The 23,773-nt window shown below is 52.8% G+C and overlaps 9 protein-coding genes across 9 annotated transcripts; 7 read left to right on the top strand and 2 right to left on the bottom strand.

Moving 5' to 3' along the window:
- Positions 1 to 1,888: 1,888 nt before the first annotated feature.
- Positions 1,889 to 3,131, top strand: BO82DRAFT_429365 (isopenicillin N synthase family dioxygenase; the record flags this gene model as incomplete). Its single annotated transcript, XM_025640525.1, has 3 exons — positions 1,889 to 2,050; positions 2,144 to 2,308; positions 2,394 to 3,131. 3 exons carry the CDS (start codon positions 1,889 to 1,891, stop codon positions 3,084 to 3,086), a joined length of 1,020 nt encoding a protein of 339 aa, XP_025495553.1. The 3' UTR covers positions 3,087 to 3,131.
- Positions 3,132 to 3,413: 282 nt separating this feature from the next.
- On the top strand, positions 3,414 to 5,622 carry BO82DRAFT_424149 (phosphotransferase enzyme family protein; the record flags this gene model as incomplete). The annotated part of the gene is made up of 8 exons (XM_025640284.1): positions 3,414 to 3,459; positions 3,784 to 3,844; positions 3,904 to 4,001; positions 4,061 to 4,212; positions 4,265 to 4,652; positions 4,710 to 4,786; positions 4,852 to 4,950; positions 4,993 to 5,622. 8 exons carry the CDS (start codon positions 3,414 to 3,416, stop codon positions 5,620 to 5,622), a joined length of 1,551 nt encoding a protein of 516 aa, XP_025495552.1.
- Positions 5,623 to 6,241: 619 nt separating this feature from the next.
- On the top strand, positions 6,242 to 7,177 carry BO82DRAFT_429362 (carbonic anhydrase; the record flags this gene model as incomplete). Its single annotated transcript, XM_025640524.1, has 2 exons — positions 6,242 to 6,680; positions 6,739 to 7,177. The coding sequence occupies 2 exons, from the start codon at positions 6,242 to 6,244 to the stop codon at positions 7,113 to 7,115; spliced, it is 816 nt and encodes a 271-aa protein (XP_025495551.1). The 3' UTR covers positions 7,116 to 7,177.
- A 2,037-nt stretch (positions 7,178 to 9,214) lies between these two features.
- Positions 9,215 to 10,399, top strand: BO82DRAFT_351204 (uncharacterized protein). Its single transcript, XM_025634357.1, has 3 exons — positions 9,215 to 9,434; positions 9,547 to 9,677; positions 9,780 to 10,399. The coding sequence occupies exons 1-3, from the start codon at positions 9,312 to 9,314 to the stop codon at positions 10,177 to 10,179; spliced, it is 654 nt and encodes a 217-aa protein (XP_025495550.1). The 5' UTR covers positions 9,215 to 9,311; the 3' UTR covers positions 10,180 to 10,399.
- A 2,779-nt stretch (positions 10,400 to 13,178) lies between these two features.
- Positions 13,179 to 14,995, top strand: BO82DRAFT_389474 (PHD finger domain-containing protein; the record flags this gene model as incomplete). Its single annotated transcript, XM_025638452.1, has 2 exons — positions 13,179 to 13,215; positions 13,294 to 14,995. The coding sequence occupies 2 exons, from the start codon at positions 13,179 to 13,181 to the stop codon at positions 14,796 to 14,798; spliced, it is 1,542 nt and encodes a 513-aa protein (XP_025495549.1). The 3' UTR covers positions 14,799 to 14,995.
- A 345-nt stretch (positions 14,996 to 15,340) lies between these two features.
- Positions 15,341 to 15,824, bottom strand: BO82DRAFT_183772 (uncharacterized protein). The gene is made up of 2 exons (XM_025630450.1): positions 15,666 to 15,824; positions 15,341 to 15,600 (listed from the first exon to the last, which is right to left on the bottom strand). The coding sequence occupies exons 1-2, from the start codon at positions 15,747 to 15,749 to the stop codon at positions 15,406 to 15,408; spliced, it is 279 nt and encodes a 92-aa protein (XP_025495548.1). The 5' UTR covers positions 15,750 to 15,824; the 3' UTR covers positions 15,341 to 15,405.
- An 8-nt stretch (positions 15,825 to 15,832) lies between these two features.
- On the bottom strand, positions 15,833 to 18,470 carry BO82DRAFT_389473 (efflux pump antibiotic resistance protein; the record flags this gene model as incomplete). The annotated part of the gene is made up of 2 exons (XM_025638451.1): positions 17,807 to 18,470; positions 15,833 to 17,477 (listed from the first exon to the last, which is right to left on the bottom strand). The coding sequence occupies exons 1-2, from the start codon at positions 18,139 to 18,141 to the stop codon at positions 15,833 to 15,835; spliced, it is 1,980 nt and encodes a 659-aa protein (XP_025495547.1). The 5' UTR covers positions 18,142 to 18,470.
- A 1,045-nt stretch (positions 18,471 to 19,515) lies between these two features.
- Positions 19,516 to 20,936, top strand: BO82DRAFT_351200 (uncharacterized protein). The gene has a single exon (XM_025634356.1). It carries the CDS (start codon positions 19,648 to 19,650, stop codon positions 20,629 to 20,631), a length of 984 nt encoding a protein of 327 aa, XP_025495546.1. The 5' UTR covers positions 19,516 to 19,647; the 3' UTR covers positions 20,632 to 20,936.
- A 494-nt stretch (positions 20,937 to 21,430) lies between these two features.
- On the top strand, positions 21,431 to 23,526 carry BO82DRAFT_429356 (HoxN/HupN/NixA family nickel/cobalt transporter; the record flags this gene model as incomplete). Its single annotated transcript, XM_025640523.1, has 7 exons — positions 21,431 to 21,943; positions 22,010 to 22,020; positions 22,090 to 22,162; positions 22,213 to 22,298; positions 22,351 to 22,629; positions 22,720 to 22,865; positions 22,937 to 23,526. The coding sequence occupies exons 1-7, from the start codon at positions 21,716 to 21,718 to the stop codon at positions 23,524 to 23,526; spliced, it is 1,413 nt and encodes a 470-aa protein (XP_025495545.1). The 5' UTR covers positions 21,431 to 21,715.
- Positions 23,527 to 23,773: the final 247 nt, after the last annotated feature.

Here is a 23,773-nt window from a genome sequence, read left to right as displayed (position 1 = left end):
ATGATAAGTGGAAGGAGTTTTGGGGTGGGAATCGAAGGGCCGCTACGCAGAAGCGAGAATTGGTAGCTAGCTAGGTTATCGCATTATACCGAGAAGTGACCGCGGTCGGTACCCATTGTCCTCCCACTATGAGACTATCCCAATATAAGACACTGCTTGCTAGATCTTGAACAAGTAGACCGGTCGGATTAGCCTGACACCGCAGCATAAGGTACGCAATTCCGAATGGGTCTTTTAAGCGCTGTCCGGATATATTAAAATCAGGATTTAAAGCTCGATTACACAATTCCATCGATTCCCGCCGGTGCAAAGCAAGATTGCTGTCCGCGCGTGTCGCGAAACAATGTTCCTCCCCGGTATTCCGTGCCTGTGAGCCAAGAGCCGGTCTGAGAAACTAGTTAATAGCGAATTATCTTTCTGCGGTGTCACGAATCATACCGTACTGGTGCATAAGTTCAGTTATGCAGGCCAATTGGTATGTGGACTATGTGGACGCATGGATTGTGGACAGGTGGGCACTATATTGCTCGTGTGTGTTAGCCCTCGCACAGAGATACTCAGATGGGTTTGTAGCCTCAATGTGGCCCGGAGCGGGCTTTCATCCGCAGTAAACGATTATCTCTGGCCTGACCGGCGATGAAAAGTGATGAAGCCGAGGGTAAAGATGATTAAAGCATCAAGAATTGCCCAAGGGGAATTTTCCTTGGTGACTGCATTTATCAGTCCAACGGTTGACGCAGCCAGTGGGCGGGGGGTTCATGGTTGTTTGTTGGGATTTAAATTTCGAAATATCAAGGGGCTTGAACTGCAGCCGTTCATGTCACCTCAAAAAAACGGGTTCAATTCTTGGAGTAGAAGAGTTTCGAAATGACGATACTTTCGACCAGGGACGGGATGTACTCTACATACAAAAGACGGAAAGAACTGGGTTCGAGGTTCAACTGAGGCTTCCCTTTGTGCGATCCTGTAGGGAAGGAGCGGCTAGGCCCCAATAACTTCCCCAGAGCGCAAATAGCCTCTGGGATCCGCTCTTTCAGCAGAACCATCTTTCTGTCGAACCATTCACTAAGCGAAACACTGCTCGCTATATTATCTTTGAATTTTGCCTTGTCATGTGAACGTGTGATAGATGCTGGCATCAAGCATGTATGACTCGTTGTTTCAACCCCAAAACAGCCAGTTCCAAGCGAGTAAAAAATGAACAAGGAAGCAAAAGGGCAATGAACTCTAAATTATTAAGCTTATCTCCCACTCTTTTTGCTAACTTATGGCATAAGCTCTTATGAGATCCCCCGATTAGGGTTCAGTTAATTCCAAGTGGGGCTTGTCCAAAACAGGCTTAGCCTGGCCAGAACTGAGTGGGGGCTTTCTGCAACTCGCAGCCACCATCCTGACATACCTAGAAGAGCTACAAAAACAACGCTCATTGGGTGCCTGATACCTGTTGAAGATCATGCTCAGAACAGAACTTTATCTTGTCATTCGAAAAGGTCTGTCGACGCAAGTTGATCCAGCGCCCAAACCAATAAGAACTCAGGATCACATGCGGGAATTCGGAAGCAAGCAAACAGACCGAAGCGAGCGAATGGCTGCACCGGATCAGGAAAAAGTAATCTGTTCTCAACGTTTTGCAAACAACATCCCATGACCCTCATCAAGGGTCACTAACGTAACTGCAAGGTCGAGAAAGTTGGGGGTTGCTGGTATGACCTATAAGTCGGTGTTGTGATACTGCTCCCCCAAAGCATACATATCATGTTGACCAGTCACCCGCCGGGAGATGCACAAACCCTATATATACCGCGCTCCTTCTCGAACCAGTCGCTTTTCCAATCCCACCGTTTGCAGGTACACGAAACCTGGTTTTGGGTTAAAGTTTAACGCCATCATGCCCATCAAATCTTTAGACTTCCGGCTCTATTGCAGCGACAATGCGCAGGAGCGGCAACGATTCAGTGAGGACTTATGTGAGACGCTTTCGGTGTACGGGTTTGCCAAGATTCGACACTCGTCCCTCCCAAAGGAGATAATTGATCGGTTATTTGAATTTGTGAGTTTGGGATTGAATTGCAAAAAAAAAAAAAAAATAAAGAGCATGCCAGAGACGAGAAGGCTGACTTTGAACAAATCTGCGCAACGAAAGAATAAACGATTTTTCGACCTATCAAACTCAAGTAAAGCCAAAGCGGCACACCCAGAAGCGCCGAATCCCCATCGTGGATGGAGCGCGGTGGGAAAAGAGACCCTGAAGGGTACGAGAGATGATGAGCAGGGGAAGAAGCTGAACGATGGCTACCAGGAGTATCGGGTATGATTCCCTTCAATCAATGGAAATTCACCTTTTCACTAGCGCGATGAAAAGTACTCTATGATGTTTGTCTCACATAAAACAGGAATCCTTCGACCAAGGCGCGTCCAGCGACACCCTCTTCCCCAACCGCTGGCCGGATGAAACAGACCTCCCGGGCTTCCGCGCGTTCATGGAGGACGTCTACGACCGCTTCCACGAGCTGCACACCCACCTTCTGCGCGCCATCACAGCCGGGCTCGGCTTGTCAGTAGACGACCACTACCTCCTCAGCAAGCACCAGTGCAACACCAGCGAGCTGCGCCTGCTGCACTATCCGGCCATCCCGCGCCGCACGATGCGCGCCGGCGGCGGCATGCGCATCGGCGAGCACTCCGACTTCGGGACCCTGACGCTGCTCCTCCAGGATTCCGTGGGCGGGCTGCAGGTCGAGGATCAGCGCCACGGCCCGCTCGGAAAGTTTTTACCGATTGAGTCCGAGAATGTCTACGAGGTGATCGTCAACGTGGGTGATTGTTTGCAGCGATGGACGAACAGGGCGCTGCGGTCAGCGAACCATCGCGTCACTTTGCCGGAGGGGAAGGGTGCGGCTGAAGAGGACGATGAGAATGCGATGCTGCCCCGACGGTACTCGGTGGCGTACTTCGGGAAGCCCGATCGCCATGTGCTGGTGGATACGCTGCCTGAGTTCGTGCGGCCCGGGGCCACGCCGGAATATACGGATGGTTTGACGACGTTGGAGTACAATCAGCTCAAGCTGGCGCGCACCTATGGATGAGCGGTCGGGAGGTGTGCTCCGGGGGCTTGTACTGTCTGGTTGGAGATAGTTTGTTGATACATGTATTTACTGGCATAATTCAAGTAATCAGCTTTAGATGTTGGGGCGGACGGATGGTGCGGTGGTGACTCTGGTTTGCAGAGAGGGCAGTGTTCAACATTGGGAAGTAGAAGAGGTGACTTAGAGTGAATATAAACTGGGATACAACTTAAGTGTCGTGGCTTGGACATGTATGATATTTAAACATCAGTTTATGGAATACATCAGTGTCCTAGAAGCGTTGTTAGTACGATATAGTCTCACCAGACAGGACGGCGGTTTAGTGTGATGAACGGTTGCCCGAGCAACAGAGCTTACACGCAGACAGGCAAGGGTGTGACAATGTGTTAGGTGGTTTCCTGATCTCTCTTCTATCGTCTCTACTGCTAACTGAGCATTCTAGGAATAGTTCCCCCAAGAGCCCAGCGTTGGAATGCATCATTGTTTGCGACTGCTCCCGAGTCGCATTCCCCTGGAACCCAACTCCAAAGCCCCCTTCCGACTTTCACAAACCATAAGACTGTTCTCGATATATCAATCGCGTAGACCACGGTCGGACTCGGAATTACCGGAGTTATTCATCGAAAGGGCGAATGGAATACGTACCTCTCCCCAAGAAGAAGTTGAATTTCGATATATATCTGGTTGGCTGAATTAGGTGGTTTAGATGAGAGGATCCCCGAAGATGATTTGTATCGATACACCAGACACCGATGGCTGTAAGAGATGCAGTACCCGCCTCATCTTGCAGTTCCTACTGACCACTGCATTATTCCAGTTTCAATGAACCGCGCGAGCTCTCTAAGCGGTATTTGAAATTCAACCTGCGGCAGCTCATTGACGTGGCCGTGAATGCCAGGAATGGCGCTCGATACTGTCAGTTCTACCACACACGCAGTTGTGGTAAAGGAAAGCTGATTCAGTATTCTCTACAGGCACAAAGGTCGTCAAATGCTTAGAGGGCCTTCATAACAAGGCATTCTTATTGGTGATGGACAACGGGGCTGAAGTCGTTGCAAAGCTCCCGAGCCCTAACGCCGGATTTGCCCGATACATCACCGCCTCAGAGGTAGCCACACGTCAGTTGGTAAGATCAGCATGCCCTGTACTTCTGTGGCTGCGATGGCTAGGACTTGCAGTTACGTGAACACTTTAACATACCAACTCCACGGATCCTCGCTTGGTCTTCAGATGCAGCTAACACTCCTGTTAAGGCAGAGTATATCATTGAGGAGAAGGCCGCTAGTGTGCGACTGGGTTCTCTCTGGAATCAATGGTCACGTGAGACGAAGCTCAAGTTGGTTGAGCAAGTCGTTGATATGGAGAATAAGCTGACTAGCACGACTTTCTCTAAACACGGTTGTGTCTATTTTAAGGCGGATCACCGTTCACTAACTGGACAGGTGGAAGACCTGAACGATGACTCAAGTGCCGACGAAGTGCTAAAGCGTTTTACAATAGGTCCCCTCACTTCGCCCGAGCTATGGACTGGAACTAGAAGTGACATGGAATTAGACCGTGGCCCGTGTCAGTGGAACAACCTCTACCACTCTGTAGAACATTCGCTAATCGTTTTGCGAACAGGGCGTAATTCATCTGTGTACACACACGCTATGGGCTGCAACGAGACTTCATGGATTAATGCACATGCACGCCCTCGGGTGAATTACTATCGATCTGCATCGGATCTTGAGCTCCCTAAACCCTAAATCACCTTCTCAGACAGTACATTAAAGTCGCTCCGTTCCTGGTCCCTTCTTCCACCGATGAGGCCGCCAACCCTAAAGTCCTCTGGCACCCGGATCTTCATCTGGACAACGTGTTTGTTGATCCGCTCACTCACACCATTACCGGTATTATTGACTAGCAGTCGGCATGCGTGGCTCCTTTGTTCTATCAGTCTCATGTCCCGAGGATGTTCCGACATCACGGACCTGTCCAGGAAGGGTGGGCTGTCCCCGAACGCCCTGACAACTTTGACACTCTCAGTGCCAAGGACCAGGAGAAGATAACCAGTGATCATGAGGGTCAAATCATTCATAAATACTACGAGGCGCTGGTTTACAAGCGCGCCCCGCGACACTGGGCTGTATTTGAGCAGAAAAATATTCCAATCGTCCGAAAACCTGCCTGGCTGGTGACTGGGGTGTGGGAGAATAAAGACCTGTTCTTTTTGCGCCAGTCACTCCTTTCGCTGGTCAACCTCTGGGAGGATCTTTTCCAGTTGCCCTGTCCGATAGCATTCACAGAGAAGGAGATCGAGCTTCACGCGGAAGAGAAAACCAATATGGACGGCATTGGACAGGTGCTTACCTTGTTCCGGAATCAAGGGGTGCTCCCCGTCGACGGCATGGTCGATCCAAAGGACTACGATGTTGCTGTGGAGAACAGTTGGCAATTCAAGCAGGTCTTTCTTCGGTCGGCTGAGAACGACAAGGAAAGGGAGTTGTACTCCAAGCTTTGGCCTTGTCAAGACACCGAAGACTCCGTGGTCTAATGCTTAGCAGGGATGGAGGGACGATCCCAAAGCTCTAGCTTATCAGTGACAGAACAAGGCTGGGAAGTATGGCTTTTTTCCGGCTTAAAATCTGTGTTGTTCTTCAGCGGTTATTACGTATATATCTGGAAAGTCGGTCAGTGACCGTTGAGCGGCACAAATAACTTTGTCCTGCATCCGAGACTTTCACCTAGAACTATTGTCCTACAGATTCTTGATAAGGCTCGCTAACGATTTGAAAATAAACAAGGCAGTGCCAAGAAACTGATCTGCATCTCATTCAGCTGACCAGGCTCAGGTCTTGACACAACCTATCATGCTGGCAGCATGTCAGTTAGAACATAAACAGGCAGCAGAATGCAGGAGGAGAAAGTGACATCAGCTTAGCTGCCACTGTATCCACACGGTCACATTCCGCGTGAAAGTCCCGCAAGTCAGAAGCTTAGAGGTCCCGACAGTCAGAGGATCGGCAGGGCCGACTCTCCAAGGAATGCGACTCTCCAAGGAATGTAGAATGAGGAATGCCATTCCACCAAGGTGCAATATAACATCCCTGGAACCCATCACAGACTCTACCATCTGCGCTCAACTTAAGCCCAAACGCAATTCGTCTCTTAAAATGCGATTCCTTTCCATCCTACCCCTAGCCACAGCGGTCACAGCTTGCCTGCACGACCGCACCTTGGCTCGCCGTGCAGCGCAAGCGGGGACTCCGAGCTTTGGATACTCGGGCGCGCAGGGCCCCTTGAACTGGTACGGCCTGGACCCGCAGACGAACGCGGCCTGTGACCTGGGCAAACAGCAGTCCCCCATCGCGATCGACTCGAAGACCGTCACCCTGGTTGACTCCAGCGCTGTGACTTTGGACATCCCCGACGCGGAACATGTCGAGTTCGAAAATCTCGGATACACACTCGAGGTCATCCTCCCCAACGGCACCCTAACGGCCCAGGGCAAGAAATACACGCTAGCCCAGTTCCACTTTCACACCCCTTCCGAGCACCGCCTCGACGAGGAGCACTACCCGTTAGAGGTGCACTTCGTGTTCACAGATGAGAGTGAGTAATCCCTGCCCCACCCGGGAAAGATTGGGTTGTATATTCACAGATTGCATAGCAAATGGAATCGCCGTCGTCGGCTTCGTCTTCCAGCTCTCCGAAACCGGAGACTGCGACTCGCTCTTCAGCTCCGTCTTCGCCGACGTCGAGGCGATCAGTGAGCCCGGGTCCGCGACGGAGATCGAGTCCTTGGACTTCTCCGACCTGGCAAAACACTTCCAGGGTCATGACGTCTATACCTACGGAGGCTCGCTGACCACCCCGCCCTGCAGCGAGGGGGTGTCGTGGTTTGTCAGCGCGGAACCCTTATCCTTGGATGTGCAGCACTACAATCAGGTCAAGCGCTTGATCCGCTTTAACTCGCGCTATACGCAGAACGTGCCGGGAGATGAGAATCTGTTGGAAATGGCTGCTAGGGAGTTGAATGGCTTGTGAATTAGTGTCTTTTAGACATCATTATACGGTGATAGCGATATGTCATTTGCCCTACTTCCGCCACCCCCTGCATTTTCTCTGTAGCGGGAGTGCGTGTAGGCTGCTTAGACAATCGTCAAGCTTCTTTAATATACTAATGGTCTACACTACAAGACTGGCGAATCTTGATTGGCCAAGTTCTATTTATTCCAGACTCGGTCAACAATTTATACCCGATATTTCAGAACAAATATCATCCAGCTGTTGACTTCTATCCAAAAAGTCATTTAGTATTCTTCGCCCTTGGTGGTTCAACACACGTAGCCATCCGAGATTTTGGGTCCAGTAGGCCCAAGATGACAGACTCAGTGGGAAGTGATCGATGAGAACCAAGTCTGAGTTGGTGCCGATAATCCGGCCGATTCGAGGTGGCTTCCCGCTCCGCGTCTACGGAAAGAGAATAGGCCCGAGACTTGACATCAATCGACAGCGCGCAGAGGACCTATCCCCAACTCATAGCATTCGAGCGGAAACTGGCTTCGGCAGCTAGCAGCGTAAATCCCTGCTCGTGAAGCAAGATACCTCTCGATCCAAAGTCTATGGTCATCGCTCCTCCTTGCGCTGAGGCTGAAACCGGAGGCTAAGGAAACACGATCAGCTAGATACACAAAGCTCATTATGTACGTAGCTTGCGCTTAGAGGGGGAAAGGCGGCGCTAATTCTTCAAGGTGTCACATTTACCGTCTCGTGTATGCGTGCGGGTGTTGAATCAAAGACCCCTACAATTTCTATCAGTGTGTCGACCGTCAGGGGACCAATGCCAAGTGCGACCCGATAAAGGTCCTCGAGCTGGAGAAAGACCATTACTGCGCCGAGCACTTGGTGGGCAGAGGGGAGTTGATTATGGCTATTTCTCGGAGACGGCGGCCGTTGTCGGAGGATGACGAGGACCACGAGGAGATGGAAGAGGAAGAGGAAGAGAAAGAGAAAACGGAAGAGGAATAAGGACAGGAATAAGACAAGTGAGGATGAGGATTATGTTCCTGGCTCAGATGCCGAGTTAGCCCATTGACAATCAGAATGATTCTATCCGAATATAGTTGAACGGTCAATTCGTTATGCAGATGACCTACAAGTAAGTTAATTGTACAGTCCATACCCCGCCAGTGGCGGGGTTGTTGCCCGCACCGCCATCACAACCAATGAGACCCCGCATATGAGCTCACTCGGTCTTTTCCTCTACAGCGCCTTCGGGAAATTAGTAGTACAAGTCCATCACTTCATATAACGGCCCCCGCCAACCCGGCCCTACCGATGACGATCCTCCAGGCTTGCGTCTCTGCGTCACAGCAGAATCGCATCGCAAATGACATCCTCATGACGGCCACCCTTTGGCCGAATGCAAAAAAAGAAAAAGATAATGCCGCGACTGGGACTCGAACCAGTATCTGCACTCCACACCGCTAACATAAGGCTAGTACAGGGGCTCTGCAATGTTAATACCGCTACACCACCGCGGCTGTTGGTGTACAGTAGCATTCGCAACTAAAATGTAGCCCCACTTTTCTTATTGCCTGAGGCACTATTTCAGCCCTGTACCAGCCCTATGAATGCATTGGCCTTCCAGACTCTTGTTGATGGTCAATCCCAATCATCTACCGAGTATTCTAGTAAGGATTTGAAATATCCCAGCAGAGTTGCGGTGGTAATGCACGGCATAAGGCCCTGAATTCAAGGAGGATAGCCGGCAGATGAACTTCCTAACTACGGGCAACGCTATTACTGGCCAGGATCGTCAACCCCGACGAGAGCCCACAGTTATCGCACGCTAAACTGCAAAGATATTGCCCATGGCACTAATAACCTGACTGAGGCTTTGGGCTAATTCTCACTCGCACTCACAGCCTCATCGTTAACCGGATCCGGCAGAAACCCCTGAGCGAGCTGGGGCCGGGGGTGGAGCCAAGCGGTTCGCTCCGACTCGCGCCTCGGCCTCGTGCTCGCCATGATTCGTTGGTACTCAGTAGTCACTCTGCCAAGGATCTTGGTGGCTTGGAAATCACATCTGAATACAATACTTAAATCCCAGAATTCCCCTGTATATTTGATCATCTTGTTGAGCGTCAGCGATCAACTTCACTCGTTTACAATCGCTGCAAATCCACCCCTTACACTCATTTTCAACCGTCATTCATTACCACTGTACCATCCGACACCATGAAACTCGGACTTGCTCTCCTCCCCGCCCTCGCCGGTCTCACTGTCGCTGAGGAGATTGTCTCGATGCTTCTGTGGGCCGTCGATCGCGATCAAGATTACCAGGCGTCGATTGTTGGCAATGTAAGTCATCTCATCTCACCCAGCATATACCACCAGCGCTCAAGAAAACACCACACACCCTCCAAAGAAAAAAAAACAAGCGCAAGGACAAACTGACCAGAAACATGTACAGGACGCAACAGCAACAACCTACAGCCTCGCCTGCCCCACCTCCGTGCGTGGGTCGGCCTGCTCCATCGGCGAGGCGGGGATTACCGCGGAGATCGTTGACCAGAGCACCTATGCGTGGTGGCGTCGGCAATAGTATGATGACCCTTCCCTCCCTCCACCTTAACACCCTGAACTCTATCGGACGATAGAGCTTAAACTTGTCGCAACATGCTGACATTAATTTCTCGATTCCAGCTCCACTACATGGGCGTGTACCGCAGATGGCACGACGGAGGGCGTCTGCCACCGCACGCTGAGCGGCGAAGACCAGGGGATCGATATCTACTTCACGAACTTCCTGTCGGCCACCGTGACGGATGGGGCTGTTACCGGTGGAAGTGGGGGTTCTGAGACAGCGACCGCGACGAGCACTACCTCGGCGCATGCGGGCCTGGCAACGGAGACGGCGAGCGCGTCCCAGGAATCGTCCAGTTCCACTATCACGGCGGGTCCTACGGCTACTGCCAGTGCCGCTCAGGAGGATGGTAATGCCACGGCGACCAAGACTTCGACCGGGGGTGTTCCACAATTGACTGGGGCTGCGGGGTTGGTCTTCGGGGGCGCGGCGGTTGCGCTGGTGGGGGCTGTTCTGTGATCATACAAATCTGCAATATTTACCTGGCTACCTATGGGGAGTTACTACAAATCAAATACACCAACGTAGACGGAAAGTGGATGAAGGACTTTCCAGTACGTGGAAAGGTAGTGGCTGCCATGAATTGAAAAAGTCAACAAACATACTCCAACTCATCCACGACACGATAGCATTGTAGTGGGAACCACTGGGGTTTTCTGCTCCAACCACCGTGGTCTGCTTGCTAACTACTGTGATATGACTGAACCCCACCCCTCAAGAGTTCGCTCGTCCTCGAGTGCGCTGAAAGACAACGCCGAATCTCAATGCTGCTCCGAAGAGCGCATGACGACGTAACGATAATCAGAATGCCATAAGGGCAGACACGCCCCATGTTTGAGGACAATGCGTCACAACTCTCCCCCCTCGTCCTGCAGTAGCTGAAGGGCTGGGGTACCCTTTTCGCCGTCGACGAGCATGTTACCAACGACATCGCTTCTCTGTGCGTGCAGAATCATTCCCGCACTTATTTCCCTTGGCCAGGTAAGAAAATAGAAGCAGAAGTGACAGAAGTTCTCACGAGAGCGGAAACACCAGCACCCGCAAGAACAAGAAGAGGAACGCTATGAAAACATTTACAGGAAACAAGAAGATTCCTAATCTTAAAACTTAAGAACCGAAGCTGGCCAACCGAGGCGCCACGCACCATGAAAAAAGACCATTCATGAGTTGATATCTCAATTTTGTCTCCTCCGATGCTGGTCTCGTTCTTGCCTCCATTTGTTCTATCATCCAGACCAACAGACTCCAAATCCTCTCCCCGCCCCCCTCTTTCCAATGGAACGTCTATTTTATTCGAATACTCAAAACCTAGTCATTCACTGGTTAAGCTAGATGGACAAGACAAGATAGTCCCCTAACCTGCATATTCTCGTGCAAGCAAATAAAAGCAAACTCGTCGAAGTCAGTCAAGACTCCGAAGAGCGGCATATGCGCTCTTCCGTCAGAGCGACGGGAGGACTGGACCGACCCAATCCTGGTATCAGAACCGACAGAAGCCTGAATAAGTCACAGCCCGGTTGACTTATCTAGATACCCCAGTAATTGAGGTAAGCCCGCCTGGCCGCCTCCCCCGCTTCTTGGCCTCGACAATAATGAGTTGATTTGCGTTCTCTGTATGTCTGTCGCAGTAATTACTGTGTCGACCTTGGTCTCCACGCCCAGTATCATGCAATGGGCGCAATCATTGTCGATAGACCAGTTAGGCAATGGTCTCGAATGGGATATTGATTGGTCCTGAATCCCGGATGAGTTAGTACAAGACCTTCGGGTAGAGGCACGCTTGCAGGGGTTTGGAACGTACTTCCAATCAACTCAGATTTTGAACCGGGCAGGCGTAGGATGATCGTTTTTTTTGGTTAAAGATCCGGATCCCAGGATTGGTATGCGTGCTTGGGACAAGAGTCGAAGTCGTTGGGTCTGGAGCTAGGGAGATTAGCAAGAAAAATATAACTTTGGAAAAGGTAAAGAGATTATCAAGCTCAAAGGCTCACACAAGAGTGTGTCATTTGAAGATTTCGTGGTTGAGAAAAAGATTTGAACTTGGGGAGTAGATCTGGAAAGAGCGATGGAGCTGAAGCAGTCGAGGAATTAGGCCTGGGCTGAGTGAGCTGGCTGTGGGTAGTAGGAAGTCACTTTTGGCCTCCTTGATGACTGTATTCATTCACTCCACTCAGGCTTTAAATTCACACCTGTCTCTACAGCCTCTATGTTGTAATATTAATGTCTGTTAAGATTTGGTGCTTGTTCTTGTGAATTTTACGCTTTTCAGTAAACTACATGTACCAGGTGAAATTAGATCTGTGAATACTGAGAACTCTATACTCTTTCCTATTATGAGAATTCTCTAGGAGTAGCCCTTATAAGCCTCTGGAATTGTTCAGCACACTGCCCAGACGTGGATCTCTTCGCGCCTGCTGTCTAGGAGCACGTGGATGTGTGATCAGTTCAGCTACGTGAAGCTATACAATTTATATGACAGTCGAAAGTTATAGGAGCAAGGCTATTTTTCAGCCAAGAGGAGGTCATTCTGTCAAGAGAAGCAAGAGGGAGGTAATGATTTTCGATGGAAATCATTCACAAAGTGATTGCGCAAGATCCTGGATCACTGCCCCTAAAATGTCTCTTTCCCTAATTAAGACACCAGGGATCCAAACAAGAGAATTGTCAAGACAGAACATGTTATTTTGAGTATACCTCTCTATGGCCTCTAATGTCTCGGTATACTCGAATTGGCATGGAGTTTTGCATTTTAGAGGTCATCTTATTTCTTTTTCTACCAGTGCTCAGGGCTCAAGATCAAGTTTTCTATGGTTTTCCTAGGCCCAAAGAATGTACTATCAGGGCTCCTTACTAGGAAATATAGCAAAGCAAGCGTGGACTGTGCTCTGATACAGTGTGTTAAGATATGATTTCAGGTTATTCAGAAGGAGCTATCTATATGCGACAGAAGCGACGAGAGCTGACCAGCCAGGAGGCGTCATCACAAACGAACCCAGCGGTGGCATCTACAGATGCAGCAATATCTAGAGAAACATAGGTTTATAATGCTTGCGCTTGACATTATTTACAAATGTTAACTTCCACCGCACCTATAAACAGCCATTCTTTTTCGGCGAATTTTTTGACGTCGACATAGCTTAAATACAAATATTGAATGCATGCATTCTTCCCAGCATCAGTAATTCTGTAAAGCTAACTATTGTAGCTGGTTGTGATATTTTGTTTACGGAGGTGAAGTACATTCCTCTAACAGTACTGTCTTGTGTTCAGCTGAGTCAATGAACTAATGAACGAAGCCCAATCACATGACATCTTGTGGCTGAGGCTAGGGTTGAAATGGATAAATAACACCTTGCAGCTTACAGCGCAGAGCGCACGATTCTTGACCCACATCGTTGATGCCCGGCTCAACTTATTGTTCAATAGAACAGACGAATGGATGGTTATTTATCGCAATAATGGGCAATCGAGGCTTATGGAATCAACATAAGGATGGTGAGTTAAACCAGCGTCTCTTTATACCTAGTAACTACGTACTATACTGTCAAGTACTGTATCTCTAACGCCATGCAGGAAAATGGTACCGCTTCTTTGACGCGCCCCGCGCCATCATCTCTCCCGAATCACCGGCGACGCTGCGAGTCCTCCAGCTCTGGGCCGCGGACACATTCGACCTCACGCCGTGGGAGCTCGTCCCATTCCCCTCGCCCCTGCACAGCGATCTGGAAGTCGTCTACACGATCGACAAGGACTGCGGGCTGTTGACAGTCGCGCAATGGGATAGCACCAACGGTGTCCCATCCCGCCTGACCCGCCAGATCAAGTTGATTGAGATCTACGATCCTTCGATTCGCACACTGGATGCGGTTCTCGCCGAGAGGGGGAATGTGGTTGAGCAGCTTCGCATCCTGAGACCTCACCCTCCGGCTATCCTTCCGGCCATGAATTGGACTATCGAGCCGCCCACACCGCTGAACGAGCTCCAATTCCGCTGCTTCGTCGACTTTGTCCGCCTGTGGCGGTTCTATCTCGACGACCTGTCGGGTTGGCCGGATAGGCTTCTTCTCCGGACGATGGCGATTGGGATCCTGCGCATCGCGGCGTGGGATTTTGAGGTCCTGGTCGACACGGAAACAGCGGATGCGCCTGTTACATTCTCCTCGTTACCGCGATGGTCAGCTCCCGCTGACGATATCTTCTGGTTTCATGGGCTCCTTGTCACTTTGTACAGTCCTTTTGAGTCACTCGACCAAGCGGTCGAAAATGCACAAGCCTACTTAAAGAAGGGTCAATGCAGCACACCGACCGTCCGCGTGCTCCTCCTCTCGCTCAGCCACGTGACTCTCGTGGAAATATCCGGCCCCAGTGCGAAGTGCTCCCCAACCCTGCCTCTAATAACCAACCCCTCGGCAATCTACCCTTCCCCTGGATTCCTGGCACTGGCCTCTCTCCTAACTTCCCAGCCTCGAACAATGCCCTGGTCCGATCGAGAGGAGTGGGGCGTGAACCTCCCGACAGAGATCCTCGAGACCATTGTCCAAGCCCTGCCGCCTAAAGACCTAGTCTCGTTTGCGCAGGCATCGTTCAGAGTCGAAAAATGGTACTATGCCTCCTCGTCCTCCGTTCCCCAGCTAGGCGGTCTCTGCGTACGAAGCTTCGAGTTCTCACGGCCGTGCTGTGGCGAAGGCTATCAGCCTACCGGGGAAAGTGTCACCTGCTCAACCTGTTACACATGGTCTCACACGCCCTGTCTCAGTTTGGAAACTCTTCGACCCGGCGAGGTGTTCAAATGTGCAAGCTGTCAGCAGAACGGGACATGCGGCGATTTAGAGGGCGGTGGGATTCATCGAACATACCAGACGGGGCAGTCCACCAGGCGCACCGCGTGCAGGGTGGCTGTTGACGGGGCGACGAAACTGCTCCAGCTGCGCACATCGGAGCCCGCTGCTCGGCGGGCTGAGTTGCGGGGCTCCACTAGTGGCGTGACGATTTCTCCTGGCGAGACAAACTATGCGATCTGTTTCAATGGGATTCTTTCGGGGCTGGCGTATGAGTTGGGTGATTGTGACGATGGATGAGAGGGAATTTCTCCGCATCGGGGGTAGAGTCAGTCTGATCGAAGGAAGTTCACACCTTGTTAGTCTGCTGGATAGGGGATAGGCAGGAAGAATGACGACCAGAGAGAGAGTAGAATATCTCGATCTGGCGAATCACCGGGTCAAGCAGCAAGGAAATGATGTGTCGGCCGTTAGCTCCTCGGATAGCCTCGTATAGCCTGAATTCACCCAGGTCTCACGTCCTCCCATATCCTTGTCCTTAAGAGGCCCCAGGGCCATTGGCGAACAGCCTTGCTAATACTGATAGAAGGACAGTCATCGTAGCGCCTATATGTGAGTACTGTAGCCTTGGGAAGCAGCAACCTGGTGGCCGAGTTCTCCTTAGGCATGGACTGTCATAGATATCGACTCTCTCAAACAATGACAGAGCCCATTGGCTCGCATTGAAAACCACTGCCTTACCTATTAGTGCAGTCCACTTCACATCCGTCATGGGCCAACCCTGGAAATGGTGGTCCAGACCACCCCCACCTGTCACTCGTTTGGTTTGAGTTTTGAGTTCGATGCTCTTCCGGGTCTTTGTTTGAAATTGTCGTTTTATTTTGCTTTGCTTGTCCTCCCTGCTTACTTATCCTCGTGTTGCTGGATTTGTTTCAAAAGCCGCGACCCCAGATTGTAGGTCTATCAAATATCGCTTTATGATGTTGAAAGTCCTTTCGCGACGGGAGCCTCGTTCACCCCGTATGAGAACACAAAAGCTCGGGCTCCTTGGACCGAGCCCAGTAAGCGTGAATACTTTATATACGGCGAGTAAGTTTGGTACCTAATTGACCGGTGTTAGTCAGTCTGAGATCTATAGTCTTTAGCTTCAGCGAAGCTGTCACCCACCGTAGCCCACCGACATGCTGTTGCTGAGAAAGGAAAAGATAAGAAAAGAAAAGCAGCATTGGGGTGGCTGAGCATGGACCACATTAACTACTTCCCAGAGCTTGGAATAATAGATCGCTCCCACTACACACAAGATGAACCCTCAGCATAGCATCACAGGACTTCCGCTACTCCCGCCTCGTCTTCTTGACCGACCGCCATTCCATCCCCAGACTCCCCACCCCCGTCGCGCACGCCAGCCCCACCACCAAATACCACGTCTGGACGATACTCCGATCGATTGCCCGGCGCGCCTCTGCCGCCTTGTCCGGAGATAACCCCGTCACGATCTGCGTCAACCCCATCCGATCTACCTCCGCCGAACTGAGCCCGGGCGACACACTCCCCAGATTCTGCGCCAGCTGGTTCACGAACAGCACCTGCGCGATCGCCACCGCCACCGCCGGCCCGAACGACTGCGCGAACAGCATCACCGACGTGCCCAGCGGGACGTCCTCCGGTGGCAGAACGGTTTGTACGGCGTTTTGTGGTCCGGAGAATCCGATGCCGTATCCTAGCCCCGAGAAAGCGGTGTAGATGAGCAGCTGCGCCAGGCTGGTGCTGACTTCGAACGTGGTGATCAGCCCCGCGGCGACGGGCATGATGATTGAGGCTGCAATCATAAACGGGGCGTAGTAGCCCAAGAGGCTGGTTCCGAAGCCGTGGACTAGTGCACCGACGGTCCCTGCGATGATGATGGGGAGCATCATGTACCCGCTCTGGGCGGGGGTGTAGCCCCGCACGACTTGGTAGTAGGTCGGCAGGTAGTATTCGAGGACGTTGCCGGTGCTGTTGCCGCACGCGATGAAGATGCTGCCGGCGATGATGCTGCGGTGTTTGAGGATCCGGAGGGGCAGGGCGGCGGTGGTGCCTTGGCGGTGTTGGTTGTAGATAAATGCGGTCATGAGGAGGGTAAAAGTGACGAGGGGTGCGATTACGGGGATGCTGGACCAGGGGTATTTGGTTCCGGCCCAGGAGAAGGCCAGGAAGAGGCTGGTTAGGGCGGGGATGAAGAGCAGGTTGCTGAGGAGGTCGAGTTGCGAGATCTTTTGCTTGAGGGTTAGGCGGGCGAGGTTGTCGGGCTTGGGCGGGTCAGAGAAGCAGCACATCGTTAAGAACAGAGTGACAGCGCCGATGGGCACGTTGAGGTAGAAGCACCAGCGCCAGCCGAGGGACTGCACGATTGCTCCGCCTAAGAGGGGTGCGGAGAGGGTGGCTAGTCCTTCGATGGCGCTCATTATCCCCGTGAACATGGGCCGTCTGCGGAAGGGTGTGGAGTGGACGAGGATCACGAAGCATCCAGATAGTAAGCCCGCCGTGCCGAGGCCGGTGACTGCCCTTCCCACGATCAGCATGGGTGAAGTTGCTGCCGCCCCGCAGAGCAGTGAGCCTGCTGTCGAGATGACATTGGCAAGCAGAAAGACACGCTTGATGGAGAAGAGCTGGTACGCTCTGCCAAAAACAAACTGGAAGGCGCACTGGCAGAGCCGGAAGGCGGAAGAATACCAGCCCACATCGGCAATGGTGTGGAAATGGTCGGTTATACCGGGGACGGCTGTGGCAACGATGTTCATGTCGATGCTGATCAGAATAAGCACCGCAGCCAGGGTGAGCATGAGCAGCCAGAATTTGGTGCCCGTTGGGTACTCGGTTTCCCCCTGCGCATTGGTCGGGTCAGATATTCCATCGAATGTGGTATGCTGTCTGCTGGGAGTATTGCCATTCCTGCTGCTGGTTATATTACCAGAGATTTGCGCCATCGTCTGTAGACTGCTGGATAGATCAAGTTCATTGCGACCCTTTGGCGGGGAACCCCTCGACGAGGCTTGATAGCCTTGGCGAGGGTGATTACTAACAATGCCTGCAGCCTTGAATTATAGTACGCTCAACTATAGTACGCTCAATCGTACCCAACTCACGGTATGTGGGTTCCAGAAACTCTTCATATTATAACTCATCATCAAAATTTGGCTTTCAAGACGAAGACAATTGTACAGTACACACGCCTTTACCCAGCATACCCATACCGAGACAACCCTTATCACGCTCCATCCAAAAGCCCAGCCAGCACGGCGCCAACCGCCGTGATTAGCGGTGCATACCCCCAGTGACCCCATTGTCCTTGTCCCCACGTCCAGCAAACCGCCCCGTCGGCATAGGCCACCGCGCTACCAGCCAGCAACGTCCACCCGAGCGACTTCCTGGTGCCGTAGAAGGAGGCGGCGTAGATGGCAAGACCCATGAATATATCGCGCACACCGTAGATGTGGACGAGGCTGTTGACCAGTTGTCGCTCGGGGAGAGTGGTGGGCGGTGCCCATTCAAAGAAGGTCAAGGCGTGCTCGGGGCGGAGGAGAGCGTTGACCCCGAATCCGATGAAGATGGTCCCGAAGGCGTTGGCGACGTGGGGGAGGGCGGTGTGTTGGGAGAGAGGCATTTTTGATACTTAACGGGTGGTGGTGTCGGATAATCTTGATGGCTCAGGTCTTGTTGGTTGGACAGCTTGTGGGATGATCAGTGGTTGTTCGGTAGATGCACGATAAGAATGGAGAAGGACAGTCGATGATGGAAAGGCTGAAAGAAACGTCCGGGCGGTGACCACCACAACTGCGTGATTATTGTCTGTGGCAGCCTTGCGGAAGTCTACTGGCCAAGGAGGCCAAGGAGCCAACGCATGCCAAAAATCTTTGACTTGTTGACAGGTCACAAAGATTCCCATTGACAATTTGACAGGCTTTACCATCTTCAAGTTGTATAGATCTCGACAATCGTCATCGTCAAGTTACTCCGCTCCACCTGACAGGAAAAGTGGGACTACCTACCCGTCCGGTCCAGTTTGTTATTATGGTCCGATCCACATTCTCCCGGTGCCCGTGCATGGGCACTATGGCTCTCTACTGCACACAGCATCCTGCAATCTCTCCAGCGGTAAAGGTCCCGACCGTATGGAAGCCACATTTTCCGGCCATTGAACTCTGGTCACATTCATCGGGTATGTTCTGGTCGATCCAGCCTTGTGACAACACTGGGAACTCTAAGAGGTGCAAGGCCAATCTTTGACGATGGGATGACAACATTATTCCAACGCTTCAGCGGGGTAATGTAAACCTTGCCCACGCCATCCCAGAACCACCCTCTCAGGACCCCAAGGATACCGCCGTGCATCTGCAGGAAATCAATAGTTCCTGCACCTCCTTATCAGCTCCTGCGCCAATTCTCCGAAAGCAATCACAGCGGGGATGGGCGTGTAACACGGCCGTTGATTGGGTTCCTGGTGACGCGAATGGGGAAGGCTTCACGGCTCCTAGGTAATTAATCCGCCATCCTCTTCCGTGGTGCAGTTGAAGACCCATTTCGGCGAGCTGCAGATGCAGGACGCCGTCGCTGTTGGCCTCATGTGGACCCCAACACCACATCCAGTGTCTTTGACCGGATTCGACCTAGTGCGGTGCTATCCCTAAGCAAGACGTCAGACCAGATGCCCGAAGGGTTAATTTCCCTCTGTCGAATCCACCAATAGCCACAAAAAGACGGTGTGGAACGTGCATAAGCGGCTGCAGCCATGCTGGAGACGGCACACGGCGGGCGCTTAAATGTATTTTTAACCCTCCTCCTCCGCCCATTGGGTTCCGTTCTCTCGGGCCCTCCACTGCTTGGATCTATTGGCTGTTGTCAGAGGGGATTTACTATCATTAGAATTCCGAAAATAACCCAATTTAGGGGAGATGAAGGGGGCCGCGTTGGTCTCCCTCCATCACCGGGCTTACCCCTCTTCTGAACCCTGACCAGCAACACCCAGGGTTATATTCCCTGGGTTGCCTGCACTCCTCAGGCCGTGATCTGCTTCTCTGCACAACTCTCAGTCTGGCCTGGAGTTGAAAGTGGTCCTACCTTACCACACTCACCGTTTTCATTCGACCTCTTTACTTTTGTTTGTGTCATCATGGTTGGCGTGCGTCTGCCTCGCCCAGCGGGCGTCTATGTGCCAGCCCGAAGTCTCAGTCCTGACATGATCTCGTCCCCTCTGTCGCCCAGTTTCAATTTCGACTCGGAAACCCTCACCCCCTCCATCATCCCCGCGCTCGAGTACATTTCCGCCAAGCTAGAACAGAAAATGATGCACGTCACGCTCCTGGTGGGCCGGGGCAAGCCCTACCCGACCGGCGAGCCCTCGGACCTCATCATCATCCCCGTCACCCCCCTCGACGCCATGACCTGGCCAATCGTTTACCGAATGGTAGCCAAAGCCGCCATTAAATTCTCCCTCGGGCAAAGCTGGATCGATGCGCTGAATCGGAGTCTGTACGAGAGCGCCGCCAACGACTACCTAAAGCAGCAATCCATCATGCAGAACGAGGTGATCTTCAGCCGCGAGGGGCTGACGCTGCTCAACGTCGACCGGATCTACACCTTCAAGCGGCGCCTGTGCATCCTCTCCAACCGCGGCGTGGCCCCCGAGGAATCCTACATCACGTCCTGCACGCAGCTCCTGCATCGCACCATCCAAGACTTCCACGGGCGCCCGTTCAGCAAGGCCTTCTTCCACCGCGTCTACGAGCAGCTGAACGTGTCGGACGAGCTCCTCACCCACGTGGCCAACGCCTACAAGAAGCAATACAACGACGACGGCATCATCTTGCCCCCGCAGCCAAAGGCCGAGCCCCCGCGGAAGATCGAGCAGCTTCGGAAGGGCGAGCAGCCTCGCAAGTCCCCGCGCTCGACCCGTGCCCTCCGTCAGCAGGGCCCTCCGCCCACCCGATACGTGATCCCCAGCAAGCGCGGGCCCAAAACGCCGTTGTCTGCGTCGGACGTCACGCCTATCACGCAGAACGAGTGGAACATGGTCATCGGGCCGGACTTTCCCCATCACACCAAGGCGACGGTCACCAAGTGGACGCCTTCTCCTACGGTTATGGCTGCGGCGTGATGGACTCGACTGTCCAAGATTTAACATCATGTCTTGTCGACTTCCACAGAACAGAAGTTGAAAGGCACAATCAAAAGCAGAACCTACCTGCTACACCCACGCAATACTCGCACCAGAACCAAGGTGAGTATCCTCGAGACGGTGTCGTGAAGAGTTTTATACTAACCATCTCCCGGCAGGAATTGGCAGTTGAAACACTCCACTTCCCACGGTCGCATCCAACCAACGAGACCGTTCATGCCTTGGTTTGGTGGAGCTACCCGAGCATGTCGGCAAACGCACCAACAGGCCATAGCTTTGTGGGGTAACTTCCCGCCGGAATCGCAGGGCCAGCATCCCGACTCCGAAAGGGTCGGGTTGATGAAGCAGGGGTGGGAAGAAGAAACTACTCTGGCTCAGGATCACCTGGGAATTCCGATAGATACGGGAAGTGTAGGGTCGCTTGAAGTCAAGAATCAGTGACTGCAGCCTTAGTCCATGCCAAGGACTGTCCTGTACATTAGAAGCTTGGCGGGGGAAAATATCGGCGCCCTCCGGCATGGCAATTGTTGCGATGGCTCCTGGCACAAGGATTTATTGTATGATTATCTTGAGAATGAACAACAACTTAGCATCAAATTGAAGAGTATCAAATAGAGCTTCCCCGTCCAACTTATCCCTGAAAACAAAACCAAACAAAATCGGCCCAGCGAACCCCTCCCGACCACCAGCGGACACCTCCGAAAGATCCCGCTCCGACACGCTGCGTGCGGAGAAAATCTTCCCAAGCTCCACTGCACAGAACTCAACGCAGCTCTTTGGAAAAACGTACTCAGTAACTAGCCAGTCATCACGAAGGCCATTCCTCGCGGATGGTCCACTATTTTCCAAGGTGTTGATGGGGTTGATAATTCCCCCATCTAAAAATTCTTATCGCACGCCTTATCAAAACCAGTTTTCCGGCATACTGCCCCTCCTCGCGAACATTCAAATCCTGCCTCCCCCGCACGTTGGCCACGGGCTCCCACCATCCTCCACCCCCAAACTCAACAACAACAATCAAGCTTCTTGAGCTCAAGAAGCCCTGTGGCTGCGACTTTCAACCATGCGGGACCCTTCCCCGGATCCCGTGGCTAACGTTACGGGCAGCGACAACCACCCCCCCGGGCGCAGCCCCAACAGCAAATGGAGCGCCAAGGCCCTCGTCAGGCAGGCCGAGAGATCGCACCGCCGACTGCCGGGCCTCCGCAAGATCCCTCTGCCGGCGATCGGGATTATTCTGTTTATTGCGTTGCTGAATGTGATTGTGTGGATTGCTGCGGCGATTGTGCTGGTACGTTTACTTCGTGCTGTGTCAAATCTGTCCCTAGCTTGAGAACTGAACTAATGACCGCGACAGCGATACCACCCGTAAGCCCTACCCAACACCAAGTCAGTGGTAGCAAGAGCAAAGATACTGACTCGAGGACTGGGGCGTAGGTCCCTCGTCTCCAACGCCGTGCTCTCCTACACCCTCGGCCTGAGACATGCCTTTGACGCCGACCATATCTCGGTACACCCCCCTCTGTCCACTGTATAAGAAGCATAATTAACAATAGACAGGCCATCGACCTCATGACCCGGCGTTTACTCGCGACAGGCCAAAAACCCGTGACCGTGGGGACGTTCTTCTCGCTGGGCCATTCCACGTACTCACCCCCATCCCTACCCCTCTGTATCATGACACTAATTCCCCGGCAGCATCGTCATCATAACCTCAATAGTAGTGGCCGCGACCGCAGCCGCCATCTCCTCGCGCTTCGACAGCTTCAGCACGATCGGCGGCATAATCGGCACCTCCGTCAGCGCCGCCTTTCTAATCCTGTTAGGCCTCATGAACGCCTACATCCTCTACAAGCTCTACCGCCAGATGCAGAAGGTGCTGAATCTCCCGGAAGACCGGGCGGACGAGATCTGGAAGATCGAGGGCGGCGGGGTGTTGTTCAACGTGCTGAAGCGGATGTTCAAATTGATTGATCGGTACTCTCCCCCAAGAGCCCTAGCCCTAGTCCCGGGACTGCTAGCATAGCAAACATCCAAAGACCAGAATTACTGATGGTTGATGACCAGGCCATGGAAAATGTACCCCCTGGGCGTGCTGTTCGGGCTGGGATTCGACACCTCGTCGGAGATCGCGCTGCTGGGGATCTCGTCGGTGGAAGCGGCCAAGGGGACGAATTTCTGGGTGATTTTGATCTTTCCGGCGTTGTTTACGGGTACGCCCCACACCCCCCCCCCTTCCCACATCGTCCACATACTGTGAACAGGGTGCTAATGCAGGGTCAAGCGGGGATGTGCCTCCTCGACACGACGGACGGCGCGCTGATGCTCTCGCTGTACGTGCAGCCGTCGGCCAACTTCCTGCCGCCGAAGAGCGATGCCGCGTCGGATGCGCCGCTCATCTCTGGGCCGGATGAAGGTCAAGAGCAGGAACTGGAGCACGGCGCAGAGCAAGAGCCGAAGAACCACCGCGACCCCGTCGCGTTCCTGTACTACTCGATCGTGCTAACCTGTCTGACGGTGATTGTGGCGATCGTGATCGGCGTGATCCAGGTGCTTACCCTTGTGCTTAATGTGGCGAACCCCACGGGGCGGTTCTGGGATGGCGTGCAGGTGGCTGGGGATTATTATGATGCCATCGGCGGGGGGATTTGTGGGTGTTTTTTGGTGATTGGGGGGTTGAGTGTGTTGGTTTATGGGCCGTGGCGGCGGTGGGTTGCTCGAAGGAAGGGGAGGGGGTTTGGGGTGGATGTTGAGGGGTCTTCTGGGGAGGGGGGGTATCGGGATGAGCCTGCTGAGGAGGTGGTATCTGGGTCTGGGGCTGGGGATAAGGGGGCTACGGCTTCGGTTGCGACTGTTGGGGGGCCTTCGTGCTGAGGTACTTGGTTTGGGGTTGAGGGTGCTGGGGAGCTGAAAGGAAGGGGGGGTCTGGGGGTTCTCCCCCAGATACTTATACTATTCCCACGATACGAATTGGATTTACTGGGGAGCTGAAAGAAAGGGGGGTCCGGGGGTTCTCCCCCGGGAACGCTTTGCAGCCAGTCTCTATGGGTGACGACGAGGATGATTATGATAGAGAAAAAGTTTTGAATATTATGATACATCGACACCTTAGGCATTAAGG

Source organism: Aspergillus uvarum (genome assembly GCF_003184745.1).
Source record: "Aspergillus uvarum CBS 121591 unplaced genomic scaffold BO82scaffold_7, whole genome shotgun sequence".
NCBI classification, from domain to species: Eukaryota; Fungi; Ascomycota; class Eurotiomycetes; order Eurotiales; family Aspergillaceae; genus Aspergillus; species Aspergillus uvarum.
Note: the sequence above shows the minus strand (reverse complement) of the source record. Positions and strands in the feature narration are given on the sequence as shown.

Coding starts and splice junctions, on each gene's coding strand:
- BO82DRAFT_351200 (XM_025634356.1), top strand. CDS start 19,648: ATGGTTGGCGTGCGTCTGCCTCGCCCAGCGGGCGTCTATGTGCCAGCC.
- BO82DRAFT_351204 (XM_025634357.1), top strand. CDS start 9,312: ATGAAACTCGGACTTGCTCTCCTCCCCGCCCTCGCCGGTCTCACTGTC. Junction 9,435..9,546: donor AGGCGTCGATTGTTGGCAAT/GTAAGTCATCTC, acceptor AAACATGTACAG/GACGCAACAGCAACAACCTA. Junction 9,678..9,779: donor GCGTGGTGGCGTCGGCAATA/GTATGATGACCC, acceptor TCTCGATTCCAG/CTCCACTACATGGGCGTGTA.
- BO82DRAFT_183772 (XM_025630450.1), bottom strand. CDS start 15,749: ATGTGGTCCATGCTCAGCCACCCCAATGCTGCTTTTCTTTTCTTATCT. Junction 15,601..15,665: donor CAGCATGTCGGTGGGCTACG/GTGGGTGACAGC, acceptor CCGGTCAATTAG/GTACCAAACTTACTCGCCGT.